We start from the raw sequence: 24,624 nt of genomic DNA on the forward strand, positions 1-24,624 counted from the left end.
TTTCATGTACCACAATATGAAAACCGCTGATATAAACAGTAAGTTAAATCACACTGTTAATAAATATTTAAGTATTTTATGTCGTATAAGTTAAAGAACTATTAATGAATAATAAGTATTTGATTTGTGTTTTGGAGTCACATATTATTTCCAAAAATATTTGATAAGACTTATGTTTAAACCATACATAATATGAGATTTTTACGCTGTAGTATTATTGAAATTTACAAAAAGCGGTTATTGGAAACTTAAATGATATCGGTGAACGTATTACTGCATCGCATTAACCAAACGATTATATACAATCGATCCGGCCTGTTTTATTTTGGTAGGATTTTTATTTACGGTCATTTCATTCATTCGTAGTTTTATACGTAGGCATGTACCTACGTGGCTTAATGCTTCGAACACATATTCGTAATAGTTGAAGGTCTTCGGATAAAACGAAAAAAAAAAATCAATGTAGGCTAAATAGTGTTAATTTAATAATGATATGTTGTCCGATGTGTAGTCTATTGTGGTGTTCGTCATGGATAACAGTCGTTCGGGAAGTAAAGAAAAAATTGTGAGTATTACAGAAAACAATATTATCATGTTCGAACAATTTTGTAGAACCGCCGAGTTGCACCGTGTTCTGTACCGACCAATAATATAAACTTTTACTTGTGTGCGGAAAATTAAATGTTGGACGGCGAATAGTATAGGCAATTCCATGCGCTTATATTTAATTGAATTTCCTACACATCATGTTTCTAAAATAAATTCCGAAACGTTATATAATTAAATGTAAATTAATTTTGTTCGGAAAACGTTAGAATACTGTAATATATTATTTTTTAATTTTGTAGATAGAAATATATAATTATTACTAAGTGATTGAGTAAATTTGTGATAGCACTTAAACTCAAGCACCCAACAAGATAATACATTTATTGTATGATTCAAAGTAAGTTGTTTTTACTGATTACATTTTATTTCTCAGAAATAATTGAGTCTTAAACGATTGTTTTTTTTTCTAAGTCCAATCCAAAGTTTTATTGGTAATTAATTACATATAAAATGTAAGGTTACATATTTATCGACAAAAATAAAAGTGCTACTTTAGGATAACTTTTCTAATCACCAAGTTTTTTTTTAAAATTTATAAAAAAACGTTTCTTAAAAGGAACGTCAACCCTATATTTATATAAATATATTTTATTTCCTTAATCTTGTTTTTTCTCGATAGTTATAAAATAAAGCAACAGTGATCACATATAATTTCGGAAGCGTAGGAAATTATTTTTCGAAATTACTACGCAGAAGAAATTTATCGTTTTACTAAATACATTTACAACTGTATTATTGTCATCAAAGGTATTTAATGAAAAATTAGAAAAATATTTAAAATTGAATTTCATAATAAAATAATAAATATAATTTAAAAAAAAAAGATTAAAACATATCTTTCTTTTGTGTTATCAGTATTATTGACTTGAGCATAACTGTATTATTGGAAAGAAATCAGTTAAAACAATTTTTTTTTAAATTACATTACATAGTTTACTTTTATAAATACTTAAAATTATTGAAACAAAGTATCTATTAAATTTTGGGATAGAAATCAATCCGTATTCTAGTTATTTTGGTTGTAATATTGAGAATTTATGCAATACAAAATCTTTTAAATACCTAAAAAGATAGCATACTTCATTTTAAATTTATTGAGAGCTTATAAATAATGAGTCATAATAATTTATTCAAGAGTTTAAAATTTGAAAATTGATTATTATGATAATCATATTTTAATTTATGATTTATTTTTATGTATAAACAAGTAAGTATTCCTATTTTTAACATTTTATTATGATTACATAACCATTACTTATATCATATTCTAACTACAAAAATAATTATTTTGTTAATCATAAACATTAATTTAAGTTTAATAATAATTCCTTTTCATACATCTCCTTGATTAATAGCAACACGTCATAATTTAAGATTCGAAATTAAAATTTTAAATATTAAAGAAAATTTTTCTGTAACGATTTTTTTTTCAATCTTTTATGATTTACTTATCTTACTTATATGATTTATTTATTATAAACTCCTGTAAACATTGTTATAAACAGCACGTAAGATATTTTAACGTTTATTTAAGTGAATAATTGGTTAATTTTATTTGAAACAAATAGGTAATACATCTTATACTAAAATAAACATAGGATATAGTTAATCTTGTTAAAAAAACACATGTTTTTTATAAATATTTTTAATTTGTTTCACGACTTGTTTTTGGCCTAAATTCCATCGCATTTAGTGTTACGTGCCAAATGCTTCATATATACTACAGCGCATTCTCTCTATCGTTTAAACCAAATGTACGTAATAATTCTTAAAGTATATTGAACTGTTTTCATTAATAGTGTATTTTACAAAGAAGAATTCTAGTGTTCAACGGCATCGGAATAATTGATTATCATTAAGTTAGCTTCCTTTTGTATTGGATACGAGACTTTGGTATAATATTCGCCCAAATTTTCTATTAATCTTATACGAATATTAAAAGCAAATTGAGGACATAATAATTTTTTTTCGACTTAGCACCGCAATTGTTGAACTTTAAAAAAAAAAAAAAACATTTGGTACCATTTATTTATAACAAGTACCTGTTATACATCACTGTTTTGGTACATAGGACGAAGTAGACTTGGACGAAGTTTTGCCGGTCATTGGAGAGTTCGGTCGTTATCAAAAGTTATTGTTGTGGCTTGTTTGTTTGCCCGCATGCATACCATGTGGTTTCGGAGCATTCAACCAACTGTTCATGTCCGATACTCCGCCATACTGGTGCGCTGAGCCACAGCTGTCTAATTTCACCGTAGCACAGAGAAGACAAATTTACGAACAAGTAATAATCGAACAATAATTGAATTATACACTTCATAAGACGTATTTATAAAAGAATATTACCAGCTGCAAACAGACTACTGTAATTGTTCATGTTTGAATGCAATGTATTTCAAATTTCTGAATTAGCCTAACGCAAAGAGCTAAAACTATACATGATTTATAAATTATTCACTTGTTTGTTTCATATGTGAGTAGAATGAAATAATTTATTGAATTATTCCTGATGGATTTTCATTTTTATTTAAAATTAAAATGGTAAATGTGTTACATCATGCCACCTCGGCCAAATCCTATGTATACAAACAAATTTATTAGTTCGAATAAAAATATTAGTAAATATAATCAAGAAAAAACGAAATTAATAATTATCACTGCTATGATATAAGACTACGAACAGCCGGATAAGTTTAGTTTTATATTTTGTAATAATTTAATACAAATGTTTTAACTATAGGATTTAATATTTTAAAATGTATAATAAAATATTAATTGTTGTTACCTTCATTGATCTTAAAATACGTAAAATGTATATTTACTTTGAAATAAAAATAAAATGCTATTAAGAAAACGTTTAAGAATTCTCAGAAGCTCAAATATTTGTATAAAATTAAAATGAACTTGTTGAACTTGTCGAGTGCCTAACACATTCCCCAAATTCAATTAATTTTTGTTACACGCATATTTCATCATTATATTAAATCCATAAGTTGTTCTAATGACGTATTAAATATGTTATAATTATGTTTTCAAAGCGTGTTTATTATGATTAAATATTTGTTTTATTAATACTATTGATTAATATAGCATGATATTGCAATCTCTACGACTGTAGGAAATAAATAAGTACCTACATAATTTGATCACAGCTTGAATATATTTGTAGCCATCATACGTTTTGTTTAAATTAACGAAATCTATTGTTTTATTTTCTAAAGAGGTATAATATTTCCTTTGGTTTCTCATTATTTTCTAAGTTATCATCTTGGAATATTTAAAATCCATCATCGTATACGTAATAGTATATTAATCGGATTTTTAATTACAAAATGTTAGTAATAGGCCCATTGTATAATGAATACTCGTTTGCATCAGTAAAAATGTATTTTTCAAATGAGTATAATAATAAAAGAATTACAACTTAATAGCTTACAAACTATGTTTTCCCTTAAACATATTTATAGATCTTTTATCATTTCAGAGTAACGTCACTCAAGTGAAAAAAGGATGTATGCGGTATGCAGTGAACTGGACAGAAGTTTTGATGTTTTCTGAAATCCCCAGAAACTTTGAACAGTTAGTAAACGAAAGTTGGTCGTTGGAGAAATGTAACAGTTGGGAATATGATACTAGTCTTGTTAAGTCTTCAATTGTAATCGATGTAAGTAGATTAAATTAATTCCACAATTTTCTTATTTAATATATTATATACTTTATATTTATACTTTATAGTATATATTTAATATATTATATTAGTACTTAAATTATTTAATAATATTACAGTATATACTATATTATATTATAGTACCTACATACCTAAGAAAACATTATTTAAAGAAGAAATATAACCAATTCAAAGTGTTATGTAACGTAAAAAGAAAATTCGTTTTAAGAAAGTTTACTATTCAATGAGTACACATAATAATATATAATTTAAAAACAACAATGCATAATTTACGACAGTTCACTAATTGGTATACCGTATATTAGAATTTAAATATTATTTAAGTATACAATACGAGTATGTGTAAGTATACAGTATGTTCAAGAGGTACTACAGAATATTTTAGTTGGTTGACCTTGTATTGGAATGGGATTTTCGCGAAATAAAAGGAAGTACCGAAATACATAATTTCAGCTAAATTTCATATTTTTGACCCGGACTGTACACACATATGCAATACAAATTTTTTTTTTTTTGAAAGTCAACACCATATTTTTTCTATACATTCCAATAGAGTGGTATATTTTTTAAAACAAAATTTGTATAAAAAGTATTTTTCTAATTACAAAATTGGCAAAGCTGTAGTATGTTGAAGTAAAATATTTACGAATAATCTGATCTTGATGTAATTTTAATTATGTTATTGTATTGAGCATACACGTACAGTCCAGGTTAACAATTTGAAATTTAGCTGAAATTATATATTTTTATACTCCCTTTGGTTTCCCGAAAATCCCATTACAATACAAATTAATCAAACTAAATTATTTAGTGATATCTTTTAGTGTAAATACCTCCATTTTTTTTTGTGGTATGTTTTATTGTACTCATATATATATATGTACGTACACGTTATTATATAGAATATTATTTGAAACTTAGAAAATTCAAAATATTGATTCCATTTAAAATATTAATTCGTTTATTGTATAGCATAGGCTTTTAAAAATATATAAATATATATTTTAAAGTGATAATACACAGAAAAAACACCATAAGCTCATAATCACTGTATATTATGTTTATTTATACGTATTTTTACGTTTGTTTATAATGTTTAATTTTATTCACACGTTTACTCAAGACATGTGGTTAGGTTAGGTATACATGTAAAAATATATACAATTAATTCGTCGTTTGGCGTAATTGCATAACTACAGCAGTCTTTTTACAAATTATCAATGAAATTCGATTAGTCAACTGAAAACATTGGCAGCGGTGTTATTGTTTAATAACGCAATTCGAACCTGTAAAATTGTAAAAGATTTTACCCATACGCTTTTTTATTATTATTATCATCATTGCAGTCGTTATGTTTTCGATGTGGCAATAACAGTTTTTTTTTTTTAATTTGTCTTTGTTCGCACATTACAGCAAATAACGGTTAAATCGACTTTCGCGGTCGGACCTGATTACGGTGTCAAAGTGCAATAAAAATATGTACAGTCGGCGACGGTGACGATCGCAGGTTCATCACGTTATTATTTCGATTCGATAGAATTATATAAATTTCCCAGTGTCACGACTTACGTTCGCATCGGTCATACAACGATTCACAGTCAGGGCCGGATTAACCTAGATGCAAAAGGAGAATTTGCTACAGGGCGATAAATTTATTAGGGTGGCATAAATAAAATTGCCACAAAAAAAAATAAAAATAAATATTAAGTACAATAATTATTTAAGCAAAAGTTTTTCACTAATGATTAGAAAAAAAAATATACAGGGTGTTCCATAAAGTGAAAAAACTTTTGAATATTTTTACATGTTTTGTTGGTAGATGTGTTATTGTCATTTATAGTATTTTCTATGATTCCGATTTGATTTTCAGTTGTCGTTTTCTTAATTGTTGAAATATACAATTTAAACATAAAAATATATTTTGTAGAAGAGTTGGTAAATTTCAAAATTATTATTGTTTAAAATATTCTATCAGAAGCTAAAAATACTTTTACATCACTAATGAAAACATCGTCTTTAGAGGCATCGTTCCCTAATATCGAAATCATTTTAAGAATTATTTGCACTTTGTCTTCTTCAAATGTAAATGGCAAAACATCGTTTACTGTTTTAAAACGTGTAAAAAATTATTTAAGATCGTCATTAATACAAGAAAAAATGTCCGATTTATCATTTTTATGTATAAAATCTAATTTGGTCGAGGAAATAAAATGAGAAGAACTAATAAAACTATTTGCAACTATTATATCCATAAAAGAATATATTTAAAGAAAAATAAATAATGTTATTAGTTTTTTTTTTTTTTTTTTGATTGTTTATCGATAATTTTGAATCAATTTATTAATATTACAATCGTAACTAATTTCCAATAAAATTTAAAATCATTCTTTGGAAAACTATTTTAGGACATTAAACATATAGTTATACTTTTTAGTATAAATAGATTCATTATTATATCAGATATATTTTATAATGGTATATTGTTTTTTTAATTTGTAAATAGAAATCAGGAATTATTATTTTTTTTGGTCTCATTTAAACCTTATTTTGGGGGGGGGGGGGGGAAGGCGAACATTATTTGCTGCAGGGCGGTATCGGAACCTCTATCCGGTACCGTCAACGGCGGTGCGTATTCGTTTTCCGTACGAAAAAAAAAAAATTTACGGAGACCGCTGAAAATTAACGCTACGATCCGTTACGACATTAAACGTCGGCAAACGGACGTCGGTCAATTGTCATCCACCGGACAAGTACCGGTCAGAGGCGTGTAACGTCCAACGGGTCGTATATTATGTTACGTGCGCGTTTCGGGTAGCGAACGCGGAGCATTATAATTATCGACGATGTTGCGGGCGCACATTGGGCCGTAATCGTCATCCGATCGAGGGGGCGCGCGCGCGCGTGACGGTACACGCGACGTTTTACGATCGCGCGCGACAACGTATGCGATCCGAACGCAACAATCGCCATACGATCCGAGTCATCGATCACGGTCGATAGTAGAACGTTTGGAAAACGTCGTCGAACGCTTTCTCGATTTCCGAGCGCACACATCATCGTAATAATAATAATTATAATTAACGTTGCGAGACCGGCAATTCACTTACGGCGCGCTATTGAACACAACGCATCGGGGACGAACGGGAGTTAAGCGGAACGGATTCAATATGGTAACGATACGATTGCTACACCGGACGTTTCGTGAGACGAACAATCATCGGGCCGGGGATCGGGAAGTGATTGAACTGGTAGGTTGAGCGGTAGAACGGGTTGCACAACTGGCTAAAACATTAACACTCGATGCAGATTTACTACTCGGCCTGAGGCAACGAGTAATATAACAATAGAACGCGATTAAATACAAATGAAGCATAACACTTATGACCAGGGCTCATAACTTATAGCTCTAAAAACGGTAGTTGTAAGCGCTATAATATGCTCGTAAAAATTTTCATTCAAGTGCTTGAATACGCACTAGAAATACAAAAATATGCGAAAAAAAATGTCTTAACTCTTATTATTAAAGTACTGATCGCTATATGACACAAATAAATATATAATTTAAACCGAAAGAAGAAGAATTAATCAATTAACATGAGTTAATAAATAATTAATACTACTATAATTACTTTTTACATTTAAGAAAAAATGTTTTAAAACCTACGGAACTGAAAAAGATTTAAAATAGCCAAATAGCAAATAACAAATTTCTAAACATGCAATAATATTGCAACATAAAATTTCGTATTTAATTTCTTAGTTATCTGAAACAAATTTATAGCTCACGTTGGACATATTTCTAGGACTTCTCAAAAATAATATTTAAATGCTACAAGTTGAGCCCTTCTCGTGACTTAAAAATCGTAAGTTGAACACGATTAGTACAGAGCACGGCGTACCGTGCAGGCAACTCGGTATGTTTTCATGTGTAATATACAAAAAGTGTTTGGTACACTGTTAAGGGGCTTTATTAAACGTCGTATTAAAATAATTATGACGTGTAATATCCTCATTTTATTTCTATTAGTTCGATTTGGTCTGTGAAAACGACATATACCCGACGGTCGGACTAGCAGCTCTAAACTTAGGAGGACCTATTGGCGTGTATTTTTTCGGCGTTTTGAATGACAGGTGAGTGAAAATAATCCGATGACGGAAAAACTAGACGTTACGTCAGTATTTACGTTATATCACTAAGACTATATTGTTTCTTTTTTTTTACAGAATCGGAAGACGGAAATCATATTTTCTATGTTTGGCTACATTAATTACCGGTAGCCTACTGACTGCGAGTGCAATGAACTTTTGGTGGTGGGCCACATCTAGAGTGATCGTAGGTTTGACTATACCCGCTGTCTATCAAATTCCATTCATCATATGTAAGTACGAACTGAAACGTTTGGAAAACAAACACTACAACTTTTGTACGTTTATTCAAACGAAATTTTTGATGAAAATCATAAACCTTGTTAATTTTATTTGAATAGGCGGAATTCGCAACGTGGGACTTCGGTAATTTCAAACAAAACAATATGCGTTCCGTATTTATATTTTCTGATAGTCATGAAATAATTCGAAGTACTAGTTTTGCACAAGTGTTATAAGTATAATTACTTAATAACAACATGCTGTTGTCGTATCACGGGAAGATGATAGCGTTTTCAGTTAATTGTAATGCAATCTGTAAGTTTTGTCCCTATTGTCAGGCTTGAGTGTCCGGTATCAACATAAACTCTTTATACTTACCGTCACCGAAAAGACAAAACACGTAGTATGCGAAACGCCTGATATTATTTATTTTGTTTATTGTGTTCTTTATCATGCACTTTTTAACAATTGATTTTTTTTTAAATATATTTAATATATACGAGGTAATAAAATGTACGCAAATATGAAACCGTTAATATGATATAAAAATATGAAAAAAAGTATTTCAAGGAAATTCCGCGTAATTTTATCTGAACAGAATTCTTTTTGAAAACGTAAATCCATACCGAATGCCATATTGAATCAATAAAGTATAATCTCGTAGTCGACCGTTAAAACGTTATGCGTTATATCGAACAAATACATGTATGTATAATGACTGCAGTCAACATTATAAGATGTTGTAACCACTTGTTATTGCTTTGCATCAAAACATTTTAAATATCTGTGAAAAATCTTATGTAATCAACTCGTTAACGAATTTTGTTAACCTGAACATAATCGCAATAATTGAATTGGATTTTTTTCGTTTAGCTCTTGAACTCGTCGGGCCCAACTACAGGTCATTCATTACTGTGATGACTTGCATGTTCTATACACTGGGCCTAGTACTTTTGTCGGGCATTACTTACTTTGTACGCGATTGGGTGTACTTGACATTGGCGACGTCTACTCCGTTTATTTTGTATTTTATATACTGGTGGCAAGTTAGAATTGTTATGTTAAATAAATGCTACCATCGAAGCAGTAAGCGCTTATCTGATGATGGTTTTGTGCACTCAGGTTTCTACCGGAATCGCCGAGATGGTTGCTGGCCAAAGGTCGAATAGAAGAAGCATTAAAAATACTTGAAACTTTAGCCATGGTCAATGGAACCATACTGCCGGAATCGTTTAAACAAAAACTGAAGGTACGTTTTCGTTCAGATTTCGTCGAAAATAATGTATTATTGTCGTTTACCATCAATATATTATGTACTATAGATTAGGATATGTTTTGAACTCTATAGTATATAGATCACTGTGTGCAACTTTCGATGCAATTTCACTACCCGACCAATTAATAACAAAAATCTATAGTCAAACCAGCACGCTTTTTCCTTTTGTCAAAATCTCAAATACGATTTGATAAACGGATAATACGTTTTAGTTATTTTTTCTTAATAGATTTATACTAGATTTTAAACTATACTGTAAAATTAGTCGTCCAGTCTTAAACGGCATAACGATATGCGATTTATTTTTATGTAAATAAATAATTTGCTTATATAGTAAAATATTTCATCGCGTTAGTAAAATAATGAATACAATTTTCATTTGCAGCAAAAAATGATGATGCAAAGAACCCTGAGCGAAGAAAAACGTTTAAAAGAAGGACCAGGAGTGCTAGCGCTTTGCCGTACACCGAACATGCGTTTGAAAACAATTTTGATTACATTCAATTGGTCTGTCCTTTTGTTTTTGTCACACTGAGATAAACTCCGTTCACTACATTTGTTTTTTAGGTTCGCCAACGATATGGTGTATATCGGGCTTAGCTACTACGGTCCAGCGCTGGGAGAAAATCCTTATTTGAGCTTTTTACTATCGTCCGTTGTGGAAGTACCAAGCTCGTTGGTGTGTTGGCTGCTCATGGACCGATGGGGCCGCCGATGGCCTTTGTGCCTGGCAATGACTTTGAGTGGTATTAGTTGCATTATCACTGTTACATTACCACCAGGTAAACATTATTCGACGAGTTACGTATGATTGGAGAAATATTACAATTCATTATATAATTTGAAGTGAACAATTTTAAGCGCTAGCAATTATTATGATTATTCGAATAATAATAGAATTAAAAAAAAAAATAAATAAAAAAAAAAAGGACAGTTATGCACTCATTTTCATATGTAATATTTAAGTACAATAATTGTTTAATGAATTTTTCAAGTAATATAAATATATAAAATATTTACAGTTTGATCGTCAAAACGTTAAAGCACTGCAATGTAGTATCGAGAAAAGTAATGACGGTTCTTAACTTTTTTCGTAACTAGAGCGCACTGCATATCACAATTCTCTCTAATAAATTTATCGATTAATAATTAATTATTATTATTATTATAACTATTATTTTCGAGAAACGTAATGTAACATGTTATGGTCGATGAGAAAATATTGAAGCTGACAGGATAAACATTTATTATTCAAATTATTGGAGTTATTTCGCACCAAAAATATATTTAACATTATTTATGGATATTTTTTTCCAAAAATATTTATTTAAATAATGATTTATAAAAATTGAAGTGTGTTGGAGTCAGTATTCAGGGCTATCACCACGAGAGGAGGGCAATGGGATCATTTCTCCCCAGGCCCCAGTCTAGAAAAATTTAAACGGGCCTCCTTAAAGTCTAGAATTAATAGAAATACTGATCTTAATATAATTATTTATTTCTAAATTATTTTTTCTTTAAAAATTATTAATCAATTGAATTATTAAATAAATACAATTAATTTAGATTTATATTTAATCACTATTATTTAGGTTTAATTTTCAGTTATTTTAGTTTATAAATATTTAATATTGTATTAAATGTAGTATTTGGTTACTTATTGTAGAGAACTTATTAAAAATAAAATTCATTGTACCGATGCATTTAAATGACCTTGATTGGTTGAGGTTTAGAAAAATATATTTTTCCAACATTTTACAAACTTGGTGTCTATTTTTTTATTATGATGATTGAGGAGCCCTAGAATTAATTTACACTAGGTCCTAAAAATCCTTAGGACGGCTCTGCGAGTACCATAATATTTATCTATTGATATCGATTTGTAACGATTTAAATGTTATTTTAGATGCTGTTATTACAACGTTGGTACTGTTCCTATTTTCGAAGTTCACAATATCAGCTTCATTTCTAATAATCTATCCGTTTGCTGGCGAACTTTATCCAACCCCGTTACGTGGTGTTGGTATTGGAACTTCTGCATACATCGCTGGCCTTGGACTTGTTTTAATACCATTCATTAACTATTTGGTAAATATATTAAACTAATAATTAGTTATTAGTCAATTATAATAACTGTTATAATATCTATAGTTCGGTAATAGCTCTTAGTTATGCCTGACCAAAACAAAATTATTTAATACCAATTATTAACTGCTACCAATAAAAAAAAAAAAATTATTTTATTAATTTGTTAAAATTATCATTTAAATAATTTAAATAGCAAGTATATTCTTTGAATATATAATATATAAACTTAACCTCAGTGGCGAATTTTCCAGTAAACATTATAAGCTAGTGTTTAAGGCGGCAAATAATTTTTAATATTACATTTTTATTATATGTAACTAGAACTAAAATAAATGCAACTAATTATAAAATCATTCTATTTTACATCATATTCTTATAATTAAGTTTTTCATATGGATGTATGCATTTTTATAACAGCTTTATATTTTTATTTTACATTATTACAATTTTAAGTAATAAAGGAAACAACTATAATTTTACGCTTTAATAACATTTTTTAGACTAGAAAAATATTTATATTAAAAGGCGGCAATTTGTTTAGTGCTTAAAGCGGCACAATGGTTAAATTCGGCACTGCCTAATCTATATGATCAGTTATCCACATAACTGTTCAATATTTGTATGAATAAATTATATATTAATTAAAATACAATTATTTATATAGGTATTGTTCTATTACAAATTGAAGTAAATTGCACATTATCTAAAATACAATGTTAAAAAAAAAAAAAAATCATTTAATTTTAGATATACGTTCATTTTAAAACCGTACATGGTACACAATACACTAATATCAAAAGTAGTTGCCAGTCGGTATACTTTATTACTTTTTTAAAATATACTGTTTATGGTTTAAACTTTGATACTAACGATTAGGAAATAAATCATTATTAGAAATAATTATTGATGTGTTTTTATTTTTAAATACCAAATTCAAAATATGTTGAGCAATATATTTTATTGTCATAGACATTTTTGAAAGGTAGGTACTATTAAATTTAATACTAGAGAACGAATCGGCAATTCGTACTCTGGTTAGCTATTATGTTAACCATTCGCGTGATATATGATATAGATGTGTTTTTATGTAACACAATAGGTGTATAAGTGTATAATGAATTATACTTCCTGAGCTACGAATTACAGTGTCTATGTAACTTTGATGTGTATGCCGAATTAACAACCGACCGTTCAATAATATATGTTTTAGACACAACAAATAAACATTGAGTTTATGTATAGACTAATAGTATTTAATAAACACGAATGAAATATCAGTTTTTTTTAAATTTTTTTTTTTGGCTTCTTTGATTTAAATAAAAAAAAAAAAACTAGAGCAGTAATGACGTGAGGTCAAAAACCTAAGCTGAAATACAACATAGTCTGTATAAAAAAAAAAATAAACAATAGTATTTATCTGACAATAATTTAGATTGTATCATTTATTTAAGCAACACAAAGCATATATAATATATAGTATATATATACGAATGGTAGATAAACGAGCGAACATTGTAGTTGGTTATGTAAGTTTTTAATAATTTCCATTCAACGCGAAGAGTAAAAAAAAATCTCTATAATTTATAAAAAAAATTATGATAGGTATGCACGTACAGTTTATGAATACAATATTTCAAACTATCAATACTGTTAAAAAGTTTTGTGTGTAGTTGCGTGATATATTTATTTTTCGTTAACAAATTCGTCATATTATAGAACACACATTTTTTCGATAGGGCAACTGCGAACATTTGTTAATCCGTACGTATTTACTATTTGAAATAAAATAAAACTTTACAGTTTTAAAAACGTTCCATTAAGAAAAATTCCATTTAGAAAAAAAAATACACACGAATTATGATTGTATATAAAAATAATTTGTGTATACATTGAATGTATCAAATGGACTTTTAATTACCGTTTGAATTTTTACACAAATTGATTAACTAAAACTCCCTTGGTACCAATTACTGCGGATAATTGTCTTTCTATTGTCTACTGTGTATAATAATATTAAAAAGTTTTGTCAATAATCAAATAATTAATAAATGGTTTATTTGTGTAATGACGCACAGTAAGTTGTACGATTTTTGGGATATAAATTATATTAAAATACGTATATTGTTGCCTCTTAAAACAAAGTGTAACAGATACTTTAAAAACAAAAATTAGTTTTCAGTTTGAATTGTATACACGTTTAAGGCTCAAAGTATCCGACAACCATTTTGGGCAGTATACAAAAACCATAATTTTAAAAAAAAAATTTTTATCGAGTATTTCTGCATTATCTATTTTACGCGAGGCATTTTAAAATCCTTGTTAAACTCTTCGCAATCAAGATTTATTTATCATAATATTAATATATTACAACATGTAAAACATTTCTATCGTAGTTAAAATAGTATTATTGTTATTTTTAATATTCTTAGTGATGGCTGAATTTAGCCATAGTGCTGCTATTGGTCCCGATATGATTTACCACTCTTTTACCTAATGTATACCTTTTTACCATGAAAAAAAGACAAATTTTAATTATTAGAAATTTGCTTTATTATATTGAAAATAAAATAATTAGAAAAACATTATTAAATAATATTATTTAATTTTTTTTTTTTTTTTTTATAATATTTTCTGCAAAGTTTGAAAATGACATCCACATATTAAATTATCAGTATAACGATGCCGATATTTTACGAATAAATATAGAAAAAAATAATATACCCGTAACCCAAATTGTTTTTAATACGAGATCTTTAAAAAATTAAAATAAATAAAATACATTTATTATTGGTTCGGTATAATAGATTTGCCGCTCTTCAAATTTTCCCGCGCCCTAGGCCCGGGCTTCACGGGATTAGGCCAAAATTCGGCAATTGTTAAATAATTTAAATAATTTAATAACACACACAAAGTAATACCTACAATTCTTAGCACCGAATCATCTGATTTATTAATACAATTTGAACTACATATAAGTTGGCTTTGAATATTATTATCAATAATATATTGTTGTATGAGAACTGAATACCACTAATTGAATGTGTATAAAAAAAAAAACATGCCTTTTTTGAATAAATAGTTGTATGCATTTATGAATGACATGCTACGGCCTAGTTTTATTAAACACTCAATGTGTTTAATGAAATACTGTTTTAAAAAATATTATTGGGTTCTTCTCATTATATGTGAAACCAACTCCTATTATAAACATACCTGATGCATCAAATTATGTAAATTGTATGCAGTAAAATCAAACAAGTACTTACACTGTTTTAATTTAAATGCTAATCCGAAGGGCCGTGAAAACTTAGTATTGCCGTTGTTGATCATGGGCATATTGTCGGTCATTGGCGGAATAACAGGTCTTCGACTTCCCGAGACACTACATTATAAGTTGCCGCAAACTGTCGAAGAGGGTGAAGAATTCGGAAAAAATTGGTCCGTGACAGATTGTATAAACTGCGTTCCTAAAAGGTAATTTTTATAGTTTGCAAAAATAATTTATGAATATTTAATTTATATTTATAGTTGTATTTTATCATTTTATACTATTCTCACGTGCGCGGATCGCGATAATATGCTGTACCGGCAGTATTTAGATGTTGGATAATATTTCATTATAAATGAAAACGTTTCATTTACAGGCCACCAGAGCACTCAAACTCGTATGAAGATCTTACCGAAAGACTAGAAATGTCTCCAACAACAGAAACAACAGCACTTGCATCGGGAAGCGCTAGACCTAAATTTACTAGACAGCAAAGCACTATGGAGACACCACTAGATTCTTCGGGTGTAGTCAAAATGACTTGTTGGTTTTAATAAATGTGTTTATTTTATTTATAAAAATCATATTGTTATACTATTATTTATTTTGACAATTTTTAAAAACGTTTATTTTCCATTCTATCTGATGTAATTAGATTTGACCGATAATATCTCAATGTAATCGTTGCTTTAAAATATTTAGAAAACCCCACAAGTTGTAAGATCAGAGATATAAACATGAAATTAATTTTAAAATTAGACCGGATACGTGTAATATGTCAATTGATCGCAAGTTTATCGAAAGACAATTCGTTGGGAATGTAAATTTAACGCGAAATCAAAAAAATAAAAATAAATATTTGTCACTGTTCCAACAATTACACATAATATAAGTATTTAATAGATAAGTATTAGATTTTTAAATGAATACAGATATTATATTTTTTTTTTAATTTGTAGTCCATTCTATTTGGAAGGAATCGAGTGAATGTTTTTCGATATAATGATAATTATAAACGTATTGAGTGAAAAAATTAAAATATGTTTATTGTTTTTTATTTAGTGTTACAGTTTCATGATTTTTTGATTAAATAGAAAAAATATATCGTGAAAAAATGTATTTAAAATTTAATCAACAAACTTTTGGTTAAATATACTACACATCATAGACACGTTTTAAACGGTAATTTACTAATAAGATAAAACTTCATATGTATCGTTTTACTTTTCATAATTTATAGTTTAACTATAGGTGATTTGATATGTAATATTTTATACACTATGTGGTATAATATCATGTAGTTTTTACAGATACATCAAGTATGTATTCATATAATTTATATTTTAATATAAAATATATCACGAGTATTTTTATTATTAAAGTGGTAAGTTTATAATTTAATTGAGTAATGAATTTAAGCAGCTAAGTACGAAAAAACTTGATACGTAAGTTAAATGTAGGTATTTGTGTTTGGTAAAATTGATTTATAATACAGTGGCACTAATTAAGTTATGAAATTTTCTATTTTATAGAAAAGAAATGTTTAAAAAATGTAATTTAATTTACAAAAGTATAATATATTATACCATACTCAATTATTATTTGTTAATTTTGAGATTGTATAAAATTAATAATAAAAAGATGCTTGTATGTATAATAAAACTTGAATTTTATAAAACTTGTTTTCTATACCTTAATGTAGAAACTATATAGTTTTATGATAATTCATCTACAAATTTAAAACGTATACTGCAATTTAATTTGAAATATTAATACAGTTAAATTTGCTTCAACATTATTAATATGTAAGTATATTTTAATTCTGTTAATTTCAAATACTTCATACTATTTTTTTATTTTATTATTCCGAGTACTGTTTACAAACCTAATAACATATTTTTTATATTACTTAGTTTTTTATCATTACAATCTCGCATGTTATATTATATTATAATGCCAAATATTGAAAGTATCATAAGTTCAATTGTATTTCAATTCTATATTATGAACACAGTGGTATACAGTATGTAAATTAATTGGAAAGTCAGTAGTTATTACTCATAATATAATGCAGATATTGAAATTTCGTTTTTTTAAACATAATTGTAATTTATAGTCCATCTTTTACCATGGTTAAAAAAAAATTCAAAATTCAAAACTACCAACATTTTTTTTTAATTTTTCAAAAAAAATTTTTTGAACAATTTCGAAAATAGCTAACCTGAATTATATTAGAAGTAATAACTACTGACTTTCCAATTAATTAACATACTGTATAGTAAACATAATGTATAGAATATGATTATTATTATATTGTTCGTACACTATACATAAACTAAAATCGAATTTTGTAACTACGGTACATACAATTAGTATCTAACTTTGAACAGTTGAATAAAATCTTTTGATTATGATTTACGGAAAACGTTAAATTAATAAACACACGTGTAAAAAACAATAAGATTCTCGGCTCTCGGTTATTCGGTGATAAACTGAATTTCATTTAAAAATATTACGTAGCCGTTCGGAATCAATACATCTGTTGTATTGTATGAGATGTACATACGCATAATTGCATCGGATGAGTCTCATTACGCAATTAAAAACGAGTCAATAAAGTTAACGGAAAAAGGCGAATCGTGAAAAGCATTTATGAGTGCAGTAGAATCACGTTGTTATAAATAAGTAATATTTGAAATTAATCCGAAATCAGACTAGTTTAAACTGTAGCGTTCGGTTATTCACCGTACCACGTTCATTTTGTATTTCGTCATTGCTGAGGTCAATACCATATAGTTAAAATTTGTTATAACTAAAAAACAAGAAGAAAAAAAATGAATACTTTGTAACAGCCATTAGATGTTCACGGGGATCGCTTATAAGCCATGTAGCGTTTCATTGTTTTTTGTTCGAAATGTGTTTAATTATTGCTTTTACATGACTATTTTACAACCTTACATCAATGTTTCGACATACCCACTTAATGAATATCGAAGTTTAACAAGGTTATTCACTCGATACCCCTATTATACACATTTTTGTAAATTTTATATGACAAGTGCCTCCTGAAATTTTGCTCTTTATATATGAACATTCGCTTTGGTTCAACAGATAGTCATTGGACAGCAACGGTAGACTTCGTATTCAACCGGACATTTTTGTAAGTACCTACATTCCATTTTGTTTTATTCTAAGCACAGTTTTTATTTTTGTATTACTTTTTCGTTAACCTGGAATTTTTTAATTCGGCGTGATGTACAAATGTTTTTCATTCATGATCGAATCAAAACAAGGGGAAAACACTTCAAAAATTAGAAAGCGACATAGCAAATAGTATATTGATAGACGTCAAGAACCTTAACAAGAGAAACGTACTTCGATGAATAAAAAAATTGCTTGCTAAGCCGTATTAAATAAAAGGAGCTGTTGATTATTAATTATTATTATTACTACTTTTTTTAAAACGTTTGGTTTAAAACTATATATATATATATATATATATTATTTACGCATACAAATTAAGACGTACATTTTGTTGGAACGATTCTGATTAGCGAACAAATAAATACTTATGTTACAAACAAACATAACGCAAAAATATTTCACAAAAAATAAACAAATATTCTTTTAGTGGATTACTAAAAAAACATTCTCGTAGCAATTAAACATCCAAACCACTCATTGACAATATGTAATTTAATATTATATCAAAATGTATTTTTTTTTTTTAAAAAAAAAAAACAATAATAAAATAGTCAACAAGAAAGTTGATGGTTAATTTTTCATTGATTAATTTTTACTATGACAGATCAGCATATTTGTTAATTTATTAAATATTAAACGGAATATTCACATTGGTATTAAATTCTCATATTTTCGGGTCTACAAACTAAAATAGTTTTCAAATTAACATATATATATTTTTTTAATGTATAGACAAATAGAATATTTATGTATTTAATATATGTTGAGAAATTTTTCGCAAAATTATTTTTTCCATTAATGACATTGACGTACAAATAATTAAATTTAATGAAAAATATTGTTCAAAATCTGTTCATTATATAGCATTAATATTTATTTTACAGAATTTCTTCGACGAACCGAAAGTTAATACAGTGAAAAGAAATGAGTGGATATCTGACTATCATCGGTAATTATTATATAAAGTGGTCTAAATGATATAAATATGCGAGGATTATTATTTTATTTTCAATTAGTTATACGTAATAATTAGTCGATCGTTTTTTAAGTATCTTATTATATTTTAATAATATTATTAAACTACAATTAATTAAGTATTCACTATTTTCGAAGATCATTGTAGCACAATCCATGCATTGGTATTTATTTTTATTATTCTTTATTTATAATTTATATGATATGCATAATTTAACACAACGTCCTACGTACATTCACTCTATCTATAACATACATGCGCCACGTAGCACATATTTAATTCGTATTATAGTATGTAAAACAGTTTACGCTATGATAGTTGAAGAAAACTTAATTTATTTTAAATGATTTAAGTTGTTCACTGAACGATAAACTCAAAAAATGTAGGTATTTAATCAATTTTTATAAAATATTTAGCATTATATTATATTTTCGATTCTAATAAATTTAATTACATAAAAATTATGATTACTTGAAAAACCAAGTTTTTTTTCTTTTTAGTTTTTCCAAATGATTATATAAACCATGGAAAACTTCGAAAAATTCCATCCACTTAATTAATTCGATGATATTATTCTGAGTATGGTTAGAGTATAATACAAAAATATTTTTTTTTTTAAAAAGGCCCTACAGTGAAAATTATTCATAACTAATTACATTATAAATTATATTAACTGTGTTCATATTGAAAATTACAGTGGTATAGAGGTAGTGTATAAATGACTTATTATTAACGTGAAATAAAATGTTATGATATTATATTTTGATTGTTTATAAATATCGAATTGAAAATGTCTTAGTGCTGATTATAAAATATATTATAATTAATTCAGTTTTAAATATTTATTAAAAAGAATAAAATCTAAATATCGTTCACACGAAGTTACTGTACAATTTAAAACCATGATATTGTAAAAAATATATTATAAAACTAGTATGATTTAAAAAACATGTATTGCTGAGTTATTATCAAAAACGAATAGTCTTATATTCTGTAAAAAATATCAGAACAGTAAAACCGTTTAGTGTTTAAAATAAATTCACAGTATATCCATAGTTTATTGTAGTTGTTAAAATGTAACTTGTTTTTATTATTTCGTTAAAAATCACGAACACATTAATTAACTAAATATTTTAACTGTATATTGTATATTGTACTCAATTATTTAATTTAATTTACTATACTTTATTATATTTTTTTAATAATATTAATAATATTAAAATTATAGTGAATCGTTAGTTATTTAATCATATACGTTGAAAAATCTTAAACCATAATTTCTATTAAAATTGTACTTAAAAATAATGGTAGAAAGATTTTAAGTGATTAAATTATGACTATTTAAAAAAAATCTATGACACTATTAGTAGTAAATAGTAACTTTTAAATCGTCATTAAAGGTGAAATGAAAAATAAAAAAATAAAATAATGAATAAGATATTTTCCCTTAAAATTATGACTGTTCAATCTGAATATTATAGTAACCTAATATTTAAATTAAAGTGTTATTTTAAAAATAAACATCTAGGCGTAAGAGTTTCTAATTAATAGGAAATCATAAATCAAAATAGGTATATAAATCATTCGCTTGCTAATCATTATAGTGGTTATCAATAATCGTTTTGTAACTAGCCTAGTGTTTGAAGGACAAAACACAATAAAAAACTTTTTACAATAATACTTTACTAAGAAAATCAGCAATCAGTTTAAATATTTAATCTTAATTTCTATCATTTAATACGTTGTGTAAAAAAAATTAATATTCTTCCTTGTGTAATTATTATTTAAGCAGAAAATTGTTTTTAATTATTGTTACTTATTAAATATTAGTTAAAATAAAAATTGATTACCTTGAGTTAACGGGACTATTACATATATACTATTTTCTAATTTCTTGATATTATAAAATATAATCATAGTTGATTATAGCTTATTCGCAAACAAAAGTTGTTTCACACGAAATAACTATATTTTATGAATCATCATCTAGTAAAAAAATAAAAAATAAATAATAATCAATTATACAGCAATGTATATTCAAATATAATAGAGAATAACATTTTCAAATGTATCATAAATGTATAAATGTATATTTACGTGTTGATGTAATAATGTCTACATTATTAAATTGATAATGAAAATGTATTTAAATCATAAAACAATGAATATGAAAACTTACAACTTATATCTGATTTTAAACTTTCTATATTTTTAATTTTCCCCTATTTTTTACCTAGGTATAATTTTATCATAAAACCTCATCATATAATTATAATATTACGTTTATTTTTTGGATAAAACCCTATAATTTTCCAACCACTATAGGTATTTAGGAGAATATACACCTACATTGTATTTATTTAGTTAACAAATAAAATAAAATCCAAAACATACGATCACTTTTACAGGTTTAGTGTGTTTGCATGCACTGAGCGCAATATCAGTTAATGAATATACAGATAAAAAGCTGCAAAACATTTGGTTAACGGATATGGACGACAAACAGCCCTCATCTAGGTTCGAACGGAGCGATCAGTTTGAAACAGCTAGTGACATTATACTGAAAGATGCCAGTGCATATCCAAAGATAACCCGCCGAGGTTTCGCAGGAGAAGAATTTTTCTTAAAGGCTTCAAAGTCAGTGCCTAGAATTGGTCGTAGAAACAACGACATCAAGGAATCACCGAAAAGATCAACGAACAAAGTATGTAACTGAGAAAAAAAAACAATATTTTTAGAGGCCAAACTAAGTGTGGAAAGTACTCAGAGTATTGCACCATAATCATTTAATCAGGTTTTAGAGAAAAAAATGGTTGGTGTTTAGGGGTTTATTTTTAACTTTTTTACCTGCGATATTTTTTTTTTTTAATACATTTTTTACTTGTTCGACATAATACATTTGGTGGACTTCATTTATTTATTTGTTTTTTTTTTTTTGTTGAACTAACTATCACATCTATTATTTATGATTCAAACATAATTTTAAATATTTTATATTAGTCTTTAATCTTTTAAGTAAATTTTTATGTAATTATATTTTAAATTCTACCGTAACAACTGATTTTTTTTTTTTAGGATCAAATGAACATGGTGGAATATTGGCCGTACTTTCAAACTAATGACATCAACGACTCTACAAAAAAACATGACTATGACGTAACATACGGATGTCAACAGTTAGACGCCAAAACGATTTTCTTAGTAGATATGTATAACTTTGTGTGCAATGATCAATTATATTGCTGTGGACCGGCAAAGCGTACCATGATGAACTCACCAAGCGTAAATTACTTGTGAAAACAAAGTCAACAATAAAAAGTAGTCATTATTAGATTTATGGGAAATTTTTTTGTTCAAAAATGATTTATTTAAATTTACAGTATTAAAAAATAATCCATTAGTATATATGTGGTATCAAAAACTATATTTTGTCTAAATTTATTTATTTTATTGAATGGGATTTTTTTTTTTTATAAATAAAATGAACACATTTAGTTATTTATAATATTAATCGTTTTTAGTATTCAACTATAACTCCCTTACTCAAAACTAAAAATAGACAATCTTTGCCAATGATATTTGATATACTTGTATAGTTTCTACAGATGTGTATTTATATTCATTATCAAGTAGTCATTAAAATCAGCGAATAAAGAATGGAATAAAGGTTTACGAGATTGAAAACAATTTATAATATTCAAATTATGTATAGCCGTTAGTATATAATATGTACTATATATCATTCAATTCCAAAGTAAAATAAAAATAATTTAACTATTGATCACATTGAAAAATCTAAATTTTAAATAATAAATTTAATGGCATCGTTTAAAAAGTTCAAATAGATAACCGTATACAATTTAATTGCATTATGCTAGAAATTTATTATTTAAATTGTAATTTAAATAATTTAAATAATAATAATAGTTTAAATAATAATTTAAATTGTAATTTTCATATTTTGTGGTTAAGTTTATACAGTCAACCTTAGACGACTTGTATCAAATTAAAAAAAAGATTACCATTTTATAAATAACATTTAACAATCGATATTAAAAGGCAATAATAATATAAACTTGAATAATAATTGCAATGATTGTCATTGTGATTTTGCATTTTGATGGTAATTTTTTGATTGTGCGAATTTTTTTAAACGCTCATGTATATTACACCTACAATTTTGAGCGTGTTTATTTCTTATCGTTTCAAAATACCCTGGGTAGATCTTTTTCAAAGGTTAATTTTTACATCACAGTAAAAATGGAAATTGTTTTCAAAATGCGCCCTACGCGATGTGGATGTAATTAAGGGATGAAAATTTAATACGAGATACTCCAAGCGAGCAGTATAAAGGGAAGAGAGGTTCTCACATGTACCCTTACAGTATTATAACTGTATATTAAATGGAAACTCGTCATGGTTCATGGATGACATAGTGAGTTAATTATAAATGCGTGATTTATAAGCGGTATTTTAGTTATAAGCTCATAACTTCAAATATAATTATTATTCGTGTAAAAGAATATGTCACTTTTATTTCATAAAAAAAACTGGGTAAATGTAATACAAAATGGATTTATGAGTTTATTCTTAAATACTTATTTAGAGAAAGAGAGAGATAGATTTAAAAACGATAAAACGTTGTATTATTACGAATAGCATAGCTGAACATAGAAAAACTATAAAGTTATTGAATACAGTCTTTAATTTCCTAATAAATAGGTGATTGATTATTAGAATATTTTAATCGAATGATAATTAATGACTATGGCAATTTGTTAGCAAAATTACTTTCTTTTCAAATATAATATCGATATTTTTAGTTTATTTTAAATTAATTTAATTATTCATAATAATTATTATTAAAATATCGTTAATTTATTAATTTCAAATAGTGTACAACTTTTAAGTTCAATTCATTAATATTAATAAAATAAATGTTAAAATATTATTTTATAATTATAGTTTTTAATCGTTTAATGAAACGGTAAATAGTAAAATAAAAATTATTTCATATGATAGTTAATGTAAATTATTAACCAAACAAGATAAATTAAAGTATTTAATTTAATTTCAATGAGTAACAAAGTATAAAACCAATTGAATAAGATTAGATCTTTATGTAGATAAGTCATTACCTTTATTCT

General features: G+C 26.6%; 2 protein-coding genes across 4 annotated transcripts; both read left to right on the forward strand.

The window, feature by feature from the left end:
• Positions 1-498: 498 nt before the first annotated feature.
• LOC112694318 (carcinine transporter) lies at positions 499-16,277 on the forward strand. 3 transcript variants are annotated; one of them, XM_025569753.1, is made up of 12 exons: positions 499-565; positions 2,681-2,893; positions 4,094-4,273; positions 8,325-8,428; positions 8,522-8,676; positions 9,539-9,707; positions 9,788-9,914; positions 10,327-10,448; positions 10,509-10,723; positions 11,848-12,029; positions 15,325-15,503; positions 15,674-16,277. In XM_025569753.1, exons 1-12 carry the CDS (start codon positions 530-532, stop codon positions 15,849-15,851), a joined length of 1,860 nt encoding a protein of 619 aa, XP_025425538.1. In that variant the 5' UTR covers positions 499-529; the 3' UTR covers positions 15,852-16,277. The 3 variants fall into 3 exon arrangements, with proteins under 3 accessions (XP_025425538.1, XP_025425539.1, XP_025425540.1); XM_025569754.1 differs by lacking the exon at positions 499-565 and adding an exon at positions 849-946; XM_025569755.1 differs by lacking the exons at positions 499-565; positions 2,681-2,893; positions 4,094-4,273 and adding an exon at positions 7,382-7,545.
• Positions 16,278-18,354: 2,077 nt separating this feature from the next.
• LOC112694320 lies at positions 18,355-22,808 on the forward strand. Its single transcript, XM_025569757.1, has 4 exons — positions 18,355-18,457; positions 19,386-19,450; positions 21,886-22,181; positions 22,553-22,808. Exons 2-4 carry the CDS (start codon positions 19,426-19,428, stop codon positions 22,772-22,774), a joined length of 543 nt encoding a protein of 180 aa, XP_025425542.1. The 5' UTR covers positions 18,355-18,457; positions 19,386-19,425; the 3' UTR covers positions 22,775-22,808.
• The last annotated feature ends 1,816 nt before the right edge of the window (positions 22,809-24,624 follow it).

The sequence above is a fragment of the Sipha flava genome, unplaced genomic scaffold (assembly GCF_003268045.1).
Source record: "Sipha flava isolate LNK unplaced genomic scaffold, YSA_version1 127_pilon_pilon, whole genome shotgun sequence".
Lineage (NCBI taxonomy): Eukaryota > Metazoa > Arthropoda > Insecta > Hemiptera > Aphididae > Sipha > Sipha flava.

Excerpts from the sequence above, each read along its gene's own strand:
- LOC112694318 (XM_025569753.1), top strand. The coding sequence starts at position 530 with ATGGATAACAGTCGTTCGGGAAGTAAAGAAAAAATT. Across the intron at positions 566-2,680 it reads CGGGAAGTAAAGAAAAAATT|GACGAAGTAGACTTGGACGA; the intron begins GTGAGTATTACA and ends TTTGGTACATAG. Across the intron at positions 12,030-15,324 it reads TACCATTCATTAACTATTTG|GGCCGTGAAAACTTAGTATT; the intron begins GTAAATATATTA and ends GCTAATCCGAAG.
- LOC112694320 (XM_025569757.1), top strand. The coding sequence starts at position 19,426 with ATGAGTGGATATCTGACTATCATCG. Across the intron at positions 19,451-21,885 it reads TGGATATCTGACTATCATCG|GTTTAGTGTGTTTGCATGCA; the intron begins GTAATTATTATA and ends TCACTTTTACAG. Across the intron at positions 22,182-22,552 it reads CGAAAAGATCAACGAACAAA|GATCAAATGAACATGGTGGA; the intron begins GTATGTAACTGA and ends TTTTTTTTTTAG.